This window comes from Sphaerodactylus townsendi, linkage group LG12 (assembly GCF_021028975.2).
Source record: "Sphaerodactylus townsendi isolate TG3544 linkage group LG12, MPM_Stown_v2.3, whole genome shotgun sequence".
NCBI lineage: Eukaryota > Metazoa > Chordata > Lepidosauria > Squamata > Sphaerodactylidae > Sphaerodactylus > Sphaerodactylus townsendi.
The window spans coordinates 6,648,079-6,660,518 of NC_059436.1; the positions used below are offsets into that span (position 1 = coordinate 6,648,079).

Consider the following 12,440-nt stretch of genomic DNA (forward strand, 5'->3'; position numbering starts at 1 on the left):
AATAAAGATTATTTGGCCACCTGGTTTCTAGCATTCCTCAGCTCTCTCCCATGTACTGGGTATATTTGCGATTTTCCTTGTAGAAACTAAGGCATTTCAACAACAACAACAACAACAACAACAACAACAACAACAACAACAACAACAGCAACAAAATTTTATTTGCTAAGTCATAAATGATGCATTTTATGTTATTAAAGCAATGAAAATAAGGCTGATTCCACATGGGCCAAAAACAACGGTGTGAAAACAGTGTGAAAACGGTATAAAGCCTTTTACACTGTTTTAAACCCTTTTAAACCATTTTCACACCATTGTTTTTGACCCATGCGGAATCAGCCTAAGTTTTGAGCATATGTTTCAAACATCTCTGAAATTATTATTTTTTTCTTAAAAAGGTCTTGAGATTTTACATATGTCGTCTGAAGTTATACAGGCCAGCACTAAGGTTACCATTTCACCTGCTTTTTTTTGTTAAGAACTAACTTCCTGAGATTGTACAAAAACATCAAGGAGTGAAGGTAAAGGTGAAAAAAGCCACCAAGGTGAAAAAAGAATGATGAATTAAGGATCTAAAAGAAGAGATACCGTAAGGTGTTTTGGGTCCTCGTTGGGGAGGAAAGCTGCATATAAATACTTACATTAAAAACATTAATTAGATACATTTACAAGTGGCGCTTTAAGTCAACGGCATGTTTGAAATGCAGGAGGAGGTGAAAAAAGCAATGATTCCATCAGCATTTGATTCGCTGATAAGCATGTCTATCAGAAGCATTGCAAAAGGGGGGGGGGGGGAGAGTTTCCTGCATGGAAAAGATAAAAACAGTGAGAAACCTTTTAAAGAGATTTTGACTGCTGGCCGTTAGACATGCTGATAATTCAGGTTTTCACTCCACAACTGTAATGACTCCAAATCTCAACTATGATAAAAATGGAAACTCTAGGATTCTGTAGATGGAGTGAAATGCAAACAGATCTAGGGATGATTTCTAATTTCCCATTGTTTTGACCTGGAAATGACAATTATATAGCATGCGTCTAAATGAAGTACATTGTACCATAAATAAATACCATACAAATGTTATATAAAAACGAACACATGGGCATAGAACATGAACAAATCTAAAGCCGACAGGGAAAAGCAGAAGACTGAAACCATTAAATGGATATAAAACAAAATGAAATACAGAATATTTGCTCAGCGCTAGCTAGATTTTATACTGAAGAGGTGAAATCCTGAAAGGTATGGAGAATTTGCCTTACTAAATGCTGTGGTAGGCAGGGGTTAGCCTTAAGGGTCAGCGGAGGAATGACCTCCCCCTAGAGTGTAAGCTCCACTTTTGTAAGGACTATGGAACATCTGACAGTGAAAATCCTTTCCTCTTTTAAGTTAAACAGCTGCAAAGATTTCAGCAATATCTGTAATCCCCAATGTGTAATCCCACAGTATGGAAACTCACTTCCCTTAAATACCTCCCTCTGGCATAATTGACTTTTCATGCACATTTTAATAATGATATTTCAGCAGGTTGAGAAAGGTCCTTTTTTTTCAAATTATGTTATGGGCCACGGGGAGGGAGAGTGTGCTATAAAACTAATTACCATTTCTTTTCTGGCGGAGTCCGCACAATGCATGGTGTTTGCGTGCGTTTATATGCAAGTGTAAAGGTGTACTTACTTGGTCAAGCCTAATTCGCTGCCTGAATGGATGTTGCGTGTGTGTGTGTGCGCGCGCGCACGTGCATTTTTGCCTTCACCCACATTGAATAGGGAGCATGGGGTTTCAAATGGGCAGGGTTGGCTGAGCTCATGGCAACTCAGCCAATCAAACAGAGGCGTGGAGTTGCTATTGAAGGCAGCTGTGCTCCCCGGGCCACGGGCTGGTTGCCGCAGCAGCTGCACACAAGCAAACTGGCTTTCATTATGGCCTTAAAGAAAGAACTTAACAAATTGGCCTGATTTCTTGATTTAAATTTATTAGACTAGTGAGAGAAAAAGTGTCCAGATAGACCTACTGGAACCAAAAGCAGCTGACCACCTTGCTCCCATCCCCCGCCACCACCAAGATAGGTTAGACTGAAGGAAAGTGACTGGCCCAAGGTTGCCCAATGACCATACATGGGTCTCCCAAATCACAGTCCAACCAGCATCATATCTGCAGCAAAAAACACCCAAGGTAAGCAGTGAAATTGTGCCCCCCCCCAGCATGGTGGTTGGCACCCCCCTGACCCCATGGGCCAGGCTTGCTTGATACCACTACTGCAGGGTGGGCTCATGCAGGGAACTGCTGTTGGAGGCAGTTCCTGGAGAAGTCTAAAGAGGAAAGGTCTGCCATGTGGCTTTGCTCCCCCACCCAAGCTCACATCACCTGCAGGGCAACTCAGCAGGTCCCTTTGCGGATGCTTTTTTTTAGCAGGGGGGACTCTATTGCATGGCATCCCACTGATGTTCCTGTCCTCTTCTGGCTCCACCCCCAAACTTCCAGGAGCTTTCTAGCCTACTCCCAATCTCCTACTAGTGGCCCACAGGACCTGGTAATCTTATGAGGACAAAAAGAGGTTTTCCCAATACAGATGTACATTGGCTGTGGGACTGTGACAAGGGGTGGAGAAGGAACACATTTGGGGATGAGCAGCCATTAATTAAACCCTGGTTATTGCTTTATATGAGGGGAAAAGAACAGGATGGTGTCTCTTGAACAGGATGGTGTGTGGGTAAGGATTAAGAAGGTGGGGGAGGAATGCTGGCTCAGTTGGAAGTCAGGTGATGGGGAGGCAGTCCATACTAGCAGCCTTCAGATGCTTGTTGTAACTGACTGTGATCAATTGGTTGTAAATACTACTGCAATCGATCCAACTTTCAGATGCTGCCTGTAAGTTGTAACCTGCTTTAAACTGGAGGGTCATGTTCAGTTATGCAGAGCAGCCATTCATAAATCCAGTTTACCCAATATATTGGAGTTTCATGTCTTCATTTTGGGGTGCTACGGTGATTATTTATTTTTTTTAAGAGGAGAGAAGCCTAAGAGAGCAATTCGAAGCAGGTCTACTTAGAATCCTTCTCAGGAATCTCAATTCAATAAGGATTACTCCTGGGCAAATGTTCTTAGGATTGCACAGTAAATGTATTTACTATGCAATTTATCTTAGAATCTTAGAATCATAGAGTTGGAAGAGACCACAAAGTCCAACCCCCTGCCATGCAATTTATCTCAACCCTAATTAAACTTGTCATGAGGGTTACTTTGTAGGTTTACAGTCCAATCCAGAGCTCCTGGAGGCAGGATGCAGCACCATTTTGGTGCTGTCCCACCTTTTCCAAAAGGGCTTCTTGGCACCATGGGGAGACAGAAAACAAACAAAAAACCCCTCTTTTCTGCTTATGCCATCCAAAAGGCATGAGCCTAAACCCCCAGTGCCACCATTCTGGCAGACTAAGGCTGGGTGGAAGCCAACTAGTGTCAGCTACACCCCTGACCAAGGCAGCCAGGATACAAGAGGCTCCCTCCAGCAGATTTGCCCTTCACCAGAGTAAGTGCCCCAGGGAAGGCAAATCTGCCAGTGCAAGCCCCATGCCACCTCCATTGGAGGATCCTCCATCAGAGGATTCAGTCCCTCCACCTCTGGATTGGGCTGTTATAGCACTTTTGCATTCCCAAGTAAGTTAATAGCACATGTTTTCTCATCCCCCCCCCTTTACAAAAAGAGAGTATTCAAGAGGTTTGTTCCTCTTGTTGTGTGTATAAATTTTGTAATATTTGTGTGTTTGAAATTTTAAAATATTTTTATTGGACAATAGAGCTTTTAGATCTCGAAATAGTTACCAGTAGCATGCATGCACAGAGGCACTTGAACTACAACTGGTAAAATCTTGAGCACTCAGGCCCCTTCTGCATGTGCAGAATAATGCACTTTCAATCCACTTCTAATGCACTTTGCAGCTGGATTTTACCACCTGGATTGAAAGTGAATTATTCTGCATGTGCAGAAGGAGCCTCAGTTATGTAGGATTCATAGCTTATTTTTTACTTAATTTCTATTCTGCTTTTTCCCCAGTGGTGACCTGAAACAATTTACATCATTCTCCTCCTCTTACATCATACTCCATTCCTCCTTTTCATCTGTAAGACACTACCCAATCTGTTTGCCAACTTGTGGGTTATTCCACCCAGGTTCTGAGAACAGAGGGGTAATGGAATTGCACCTAATTTATCCTTGTCCATACACAAAGCTCTGTTGAGAGATGTAGTTCATCAAGACCATTAAAATTGATTGTAGGTAGGGATGCTACTGGATTTAGTGACAACTCAATGCCAGAGTTAATTTTTTATTTGGTTTCCTAGAGTTACTGATCTTTTGGTGGGGCCAGGAGATCTCTCAGAATTACAATTGATCTCCATACTACAGAGATCACATTCCCTGAAGGACATGGCTGGTTGGGGCGGGGGGGTTTCACTCTATGGTATTATACTGTGCCTTGCCTCCCCAGGCTCCGTCTCCAAATCTCCAGAAAATTCATTACCCAAAGTTGCTAACGCTACTTCACCTGCAGGAACAGATTCCATAGTTTTTCTCCCAACCATATTAATGAAATTCCACAGAAGTATTGTCCTTGAAATTGATAGCAAGTTTTGAGCTGAGTGTTTATAAATGGCACATAATAAAACAAAAATGGTGTAAAGTATAAACAAAACAAATTAATCAGGAAATTTGCCAAAGAAAACAAGTAGGATGGAAATGGTCTTCGTGACCAGGCTTGCAAATTAAAAGAAATGACAAAGAATGTATACCCCTAAGTGTAGGCCAGAAACATTCTCATTTTATAGGCTTATGTTTCTGGGATATTTACCATTCATTAAAATGGAGGTTGATGCATAACTCCAAGTGGAATAGGCCCTTAAGTCACAGATACAATTGACAAAGCTGTACAGCCATCATTACCTGTTTTTCTCGGAACAAATGTTCCAAATTGTACAAGAAACGGCCAGATGTATCACACCATGGTTCAGTGTATTGGAAGGACAAACAAGTAAATTAAAAATGCCTACAGAAGCTAAACAGATCACAGTACAGCTTGAGCCCTGGTATAAATGTTATCTCACTGAATGGGAACAGTTCATTGATTCATTTATTTCATTTATAACCCTTCTTTCTTGCTGGGACTCATAGTGGATTTCAAAAGTTAATAACAATGCAGTGAAACATTATAATAGAAATAATAGATACAATAAACAATGCAGTAAAACTGCCTAACATTTTTCACAGACATTTTAAACTTCAACCCTATTCCTTGTATTAAAACGGAAACAAAAACAAACCTTCCTGAACAATTTTGTTTTCATATTCTGTAAAATGATGAATGTGTGAGAGCTGTCCTGACCTCTTCAGGTGGGTTATCCCAGTACAGAGAATGTTTTGCTATGGGCAGATGTTGTTCATACCCATTTGCAGAGTGTCCCCTAGTAAAGGCTTTGCTCAGGTAAGCTAATCTCACACCAGAGCAAATCAGGTGAGGCCATTCTACAGATGTGGGTCCTAGGCCTTGAAGGATTTTACAGAAAATATCTAGCACCTTTAATTGAATCATGCAGGTGTAACCCCCATGCCCAGAATGGGTTGAACCAGTAAGGGGGTGGAGACTCAGAGCAGCAGAAAGGCAGCAGACCTCATGTAGTTGGAGGAGACAAGGCTACCAGACTCGGACCTTGATTTCTATAAGCCCTTAACACCTTGTTAAGGTCTTCTTTTTGTGGTTGTAATGGGTGAGAGTTCTCCTGGAAACCTTCATCATGTTGAAGCCTGTTCATCAAGCCCTTGGAGTCTTCAGGAGCCAACCCACTTGCAAAGAAGAATTGGACTTGGCAGTATCAGTAGACTGTAACTAGAAGGACTTGAAATGCAACCTGAACAGGCCCTTGAATTGTAATGTTAAATGTTGATGTTTAATGTTATTTGTAAAGAGAAGTAAACTGTTTTGTTTAAATTTGGTTCTTTGCAACTCCTTCCAAGTACTGCCCCTCAGAACCCACAAGCTGAGGTTACACAGGCACTAACCAGTAGAACAAGTGCAGAATAGATTAATGTGCATATTCTGCCTAGCTCCTGGTAGTAATTAAGCAGTGGCCTTCTACATAAGCTGCCTTCTACTGAACCAGAACATTGTTCCATTAAGGTCAATATTGCCTGCTCAGTTTGGAAGTAGCTCTCTAGGGTCTCAAGCAGAGGTCTTTCACATGACCTACTGTTAAAGGGATGCCATGTTGAAGAGGGAGCAAGCTTGTTTTCTGCTACCTCAGAGACTAGGACACAGAATAATGGATTCAAGGTGCAGAAAAAGAGATTCCATCTAAACATTAGGAAGAACTTCCTGAATGTCAGGGTTGTTCGACAATGGAATTCACTGCCTTGGAGAGTGATGCAGTCACCTTCTTTGGAGGTTTTTAAACAGAGGTTGGATGAACATATGTCGGAAGTGCTTTGATTGTGTGTTCCTGCATGGCAGGAAGTTGGACTTGATGGCCCTTGTGGTCTCTTTCAACTCTATGATTCTATACTGCCTGGTCCTTCTAACCAGAGATGCTGTGGATCAAACCTGGGGCCTTTGACATGCCAAGCAGATGTTCTACCACTAAGCCAAAGCCCATTCCCAACTAAAGCTTCTGAATTGTCATCAAGGGCGAAATCACGTAGAGTGTGTTACAATAGTCTAGTTTCAAAATTTCTATGTGATGAATCTCTGTGGCCAGATTGGCTGAGTCAAAGCAGGGAGCTGTCCTCCAAATTAAATGGTATTCTCAAAGACCTCAGCCTTCCTGATCAGGACCTGTATCAATTGGAAGTCTAAAACAGTCACTCTTGATATCAAATCAAACACTTTACAAAAATCAGGAGACTAGTCAGAAGGAAGCTGAAAAGAAAAATCAAGGGTCAAAGGGGACACCTTGGAAAAACATCCCCCTAACTTTAAATATATACTGATAGGACTGAACTGTCTGAGACTGTGAAGAAGAAAAAAATATCTTGGGGTTGTAGTGGACAGCTAGATGAAAATGATGACTCAGTATGTGGCAGCAGTGAAAAAGGCAAATCTCATGCTGGACATTCATAAAAAAGGGATTGAAAATGAAATGGCCAGCATAATAATGCATTTGTATAGATCTATGGTGGATCCCCTTTTTAAATGCTGTGTGCAGTTCTGATTACAATTTTATTTATTTATTCTATGCCACTTCTTCAGAGTCCTACTCAAGAAGGCTTACAACGAAAATAATAAGTTATCAATGTAAAAACAATCAACCATTAAAAGATATGGCAGAGCTGGAAAAAAGTGCAAATGATAACAACACAGATGATTTAGGGGCTAGAACTTCTATAAGGAAAAGCTAAAGATGTTGCAAATTCTCAGTGCAAACAGAAGACAAAAACTTTTCTCCCTGTCTTATAAAACTAGAACGTGAGAACACCCAATGAACCTTATGTGCAATAGATTCAGGATGTACTTCTTTACACAATGGCCCTTTCCGCACGGGCCTCTGGGCGCCCTCACACCGGCAGGAATTCTGCCGGTGGAAGGGTGGGGGCCGTTCGCACGCGAGCATGCGAGAGGCCCCCGCAGAGGCCGGCACAGGAGAGGCGGCTCCGCACCAGGGGTCGGAGGACAGTGAGGGAGGGTCTTAGGAGGCCAGCAGGGCGACGACGGCGATGAGGTAAGTGGGAGAGGGACGGGGTAAACAGCGTGTTCCCGGCAGTGCCGTTCGCACCGCGCCGCCGGGAACACGCTGTTTACTCAAAAACCTGCAGTTCTAAGGGGTGTTTTTGAGGGCAGCCTGACGCCGCCCTGGGGGAAGGGAAGGGGAGCCAGGTCGGCGCTGCTGCATTTCAGCAGCGCCGCCTGTGCGAACGGCTCCCCGGGGACAGCGTTTTTGCCGTCCCCAGGCTGCCGTTTTTGGCCCGTGCGGAAAGGGCCAATGAGTCATTGCATTGTGGAATTCATTGCCAGTAAACAAAGTGATAGCCACTAGCACCGATATCTCTAAAAAGGAACCAGATAGAATCATGGGGCATGGGGCATTGGTGGCTACTAGCCATGATGACTAACAGGAGCCTCCACATTCAGAATAATTAAACTTCTGAACGTTAGTGCTAGAGAACAACTATTGAAGGATGCTTGGATTATTCTATGCCCTGTTTGTGATGAGGGCAATTGGTTGCCACTGTATGAAACAGGATTAGAAAGGCCACTGCTCCAATTCAGCAGGGCACTTCTTATGCTCTTGTGACAAGACAGAGCAAAAAGTATTTCAGGTCTAAAACTGAAGGCAGAAGAAAGTTTTCTGCCTCTGTTTCACTCACAAACAAATTCTATAGGAAACAGACAAGGGGATGTTTACATAACAAAGAAAACTGTCTTACTTATCACTAGGTGTATCTATAGAGCCTGAACTTCCAATCACGTATTCCTGTTTAGTTGATGGCCTTTCTGAAAGAGATAATTAATAAGGTGTTTGTTTCTAGCTTGTCTCAATTTAATTTCAACAATCCTAAGGTTGAAAAAATATATACCCAATCAAGAGACCATTTGGTGACCTTAAGGCCACCTGAGATATCTGCTCTGCAGGAGGTACTTACAATATATCCTGTTCAGGATAAAGATGAGAGGAGATTTGTGAATTCATCCACCATTTCCTGGACCACTTTTATTCTGGAATGCTCAGTTTGACTCCTAGTGCCTTGGGGACAGGACTAGGTAGGCAACAGGACCTATGAGGAGCATTCTAGAACAAAACAGTCCAGAAAATGGTGGATGAATTCACAACTCTCCTATCATTTTCATCCTGAACAGGGTATAGCATGTCCTTAAGTGTATTTCTATTTCCCAAACCTTAGAAATTCAAATGATTTAAAGTCAGTTCACATAACTGATCAATCACATTTCCTCATGTTTTGTTATTATCAGATTACATTGTTCATACAAGTAAACTTGCATGCATGGGAAAGTATTTGGTGAAGGGAATGGTTGATTATTTATAGGAACTGGCTCTGTTACTTGCTAACATTACTCACTAATACAATTTAATACAAGGGGCCCTAACTCATAGGTGCCATAATGTCCATGGACACCTTCTTCTGGTGCCTACCAAGAGTTTTTAGAAAGTGGGTGGGTCTTTTCACCTTCTTGTTGGCTATTGGAGATTTGATCGACTGTGCAGATTTTTTAAAATGTTGCTTTGGAAGTAGCTGCCACTGCAACACATGGATCTTCACTGTATTACTGAAGTTAAGCTGCAGCAATCAGTTTGTGGCTGGTACCACTTTTGGGGGCATCCATTTTGCGTCTGTGCCCCCCCCTCCCAAATGCTCGCAGGCTCAAAAGGGTGGGGGAAAGGCTCTCCAACATGACTCTACAAAATATTTTGAAGTTTTTCACAGAGATACTTTCACAATTTTCCCAATCTCATCAGAGCTGGAAACTGACCAAGGTTGGCCACTGGATGGGAGACCACCAAAGAAGTTCAGGGTTGTTACTCAAAGGCAGGCAATGGCAAACCACCTTTGAATCTCTTGCCTTGAAAATTTTAGAGGGTTGCCTTAAGTCAGCTGCAACTAGACAGCCCCCCCCCCCAAAAAAAATCTGAAATGGAACCAATGACTTAAGATTCTAGTAATATTCCACAGGATTTTCTCGTGCACTATGCATGCCTGATTAAGCTATAGGTTTCAGTTGTTTCTATTCATTCATGTACGTTACCTTCCCACACACATTAATATAACAATGTAACAAAAACACTGTTACTACAAACATAATATTTGAACACCACAGTTATTGTTTTTTTGAAGATAATCACGGGTAGTTCAATGTATGACCAAATCCCACAGGTGTTGCTTGGAATGTGTTTGTCCTTCACTACAGCCTTGTGCAACCTACACTGGAGACAAAGCCACAAAATCAGCAGTGGGGCTTGTCTGCCATCTGCTGTTCAGAAGAGAGAGCAAGTCATACAGTTTAAAATACAAGGGAGCTTAGCTGGTACTGAATGACAAACAATTCTTCCTGTAGCAAGGGCAGCCTATCACTTCAAAAAAATCTGGGAGGAATAAGTCTTGTTCATTAACCTGTGTGTTGACTGAGCAGTTCAGCATCAGCCATATCAGTCATGTGTCTCTGTGTTTGTTAAGTGCTGTCAGGTTGCTTCCAACCTATGGCAACCCTATGAATCAACATTCTCCAAAATGTCCTATTGTAAATAGCCTGGCTCAAGCTGAGGGCCATGACTTCCTTTGTAGAGTCAATCCTTCTCATGTAGGATTCCTTTATAGAATCCTTCCTTTATAGAGTCAATCCTCTTCTGCTGCTGCTCTCAGCTTTCCCTAGCATTATTGTTTTTTCCAATGACTCTTCTCATCATGTGACCAAAGCACAACATTCTCAGTTTAACCATTTGAGCTTCTAGGGATAGTTCAGGGTTGATTTGATCTAGAACCCAATTGTTTGTTTGTTTGTTTTGGCAGTCCATGGTATCCATAGCACTCTTTTCCAATGCCACATTTTAAAGTAATCTACTTTCTTCCTGTCAGCTTTCTTCACTGTTTAGCTTTCACATCCATGCATAGTAATAGGGAATTCTTTGGCATGCATTAATTTGATCTTGGTTGCCAGTGACAGACCCTTACACTGAAGAATCTTTTCTAGCTCCTTCATGGCTGCTTTTCCTAGTCTCCTTCTGATTTCTTGGTTGCAGTTTCCCTTTTGGGTGATGATGGATCCAAGGAATCACCATGTGAAAGGACCCAAATAACTGATTTCAATCCAATGTTGCTGCTTGACCATGGATCAGAGCCTAAAGAACTAGTTTGTTCACTTTCCTTTCCCACTGCTGTAGTGCTGACCAATTCTACTTACTCAACCTAACCTTACTTAACGTAACTTTAGAATTTCCCCTACCAAAAATACAGTGCTTGGGCAAAATAGAACAGGAATCGCACAGAAAGCCAAAAAGGATCTTCTTAAGACTTCTGAAGAGCAAGGTGGTGGTTGTGCAGAGATGTTTTTTAATTTCTTATTTAGGCCCCTTCCACACACGCAAAATGATGCGTTTTCAAACCACTTTCACAACTGTTTGCAAGTGGATTTTGCTATTCCGCACAGCTTCAAAGAGCACTGAAAGCAGTTTGAAAGTGCATTATTCTGCATGTGCGGAATGAGCCAGAGCCTCTGTTTAGAATCACCATGTGAGAATCAAGTTTGTGATTCTTGGTTTTCCCAGTAGTTGCGTTTTCATTGTACTACCCTTTCGCCATTATCTGGGCTTTGATAAATCAGCATTATTTGCTATTCATACAGTATGTGCCTAAATGGCCTGCATTATATGTATAAATTACCACAAAAGTGGTATATTAAAAAAAATAGTTTAGAATGTAACCAAATGTACAAAGTTCACTCTGAGAACTGGAAGATCAAAAGCAGTAATAAATAGGATAATAAATGAAGGGTATTGTTGTCTGTTCCTATGATTTGGCTTTGCACATTCTGGTTTACTTTACCAAATAATGCTGCCCTGTCCAGTCCAGGCACATGTAGTGTTTGGAAAGAAGCTCACACTTCCCATCAACTGCCTAATTTATCCTTCAGACACTGTTGAGCACTTCATGTTACATGCAACCTATATTTGCAAGCAAGGCCTCCAAAATCCCCTAGATAAAAATAGGGGCATATTTGTAATTCTCCTTTTTTCAAAATCAAAGTAACTTGCGAGGTAACTCTTCCACCCCATGATACACAGCAGGAGGCTTTCGCCTTCCTGATGAATACTTTCAAGAGAAAAGCTGCACTAGTCTGTTGTGGCAACCAGAAATCTAATGGCACCTTTAAAACTAACCTGGTTTATTCCAGCATAAGCTTTGTGAGTCAGATGCTGCCAGAACCAGGTTGGGAAACTACTGAAGTTTTGGGGGTGGAGGCTGGGGAAGTTGGGGGTGGAGGCTGATGTCAGTGAGATACAGTGTCATAGAGTCCACCCTCCAAAGCATCAATTTTCTCCAGGAGAACTGAGCTCTGTGGTTTGGAGTGATGAGCTGTAATTCCAGGAGATCCCCAAGTCTCACCTGGAGGCCAGCATCCCTAATATAAGCCTGTGAGAATACAACTGCCACACATAGATGCTTTGGCTCATTCCGCATATGCAGAATAGTGCACTTTCAAACTCCTTTCAGTGCTCTTTGAAGCTGTGCGGAATAGCAAAATCCACTAGCAAACAGTTGTGAAAGTGGTATGAAAACACATTATTTTGCGTGTGCGGAAGGAGCCTTTGACTCCAGCCATTAAGTATTGTTTTCTAGAAAATATGCTTTTCAACTTGTGAGATGACAGCTTCTGTTGAAAAAAAAAAGAGCCTTGCCCACCAAAGATTCCTCCTGCCTCAGGGTAGATTTTTCAAGCTTGCT

The 12,440-nt window shown here is 42.1% G+C and overlaps 1 protein-coding gene across 1 annotated transcript in view; it reads right to left on the reverse strand.

Moving 5' to 3' along the window:
- The window catches only part of KCNU1 (potassium calcium-activated channel subfamily U member 1), a 92,160-nt gene that overhangs the window by 44,246 nt on the left and 35,474 nt on the right, over positions 1 to 12,440 (reverse strand). Inside the window, exon 22 of the mRNA XM_048513086.1 lies at positions 8,412 to 8,478. Coding sequence (XP_048369043.1) covers positions 8,412 to 8,478 — 67 coding nt within the window. The remainder of the gene's footprint in view (positions 1 to 8,411; positions 8,479 to 12,440) is intronic.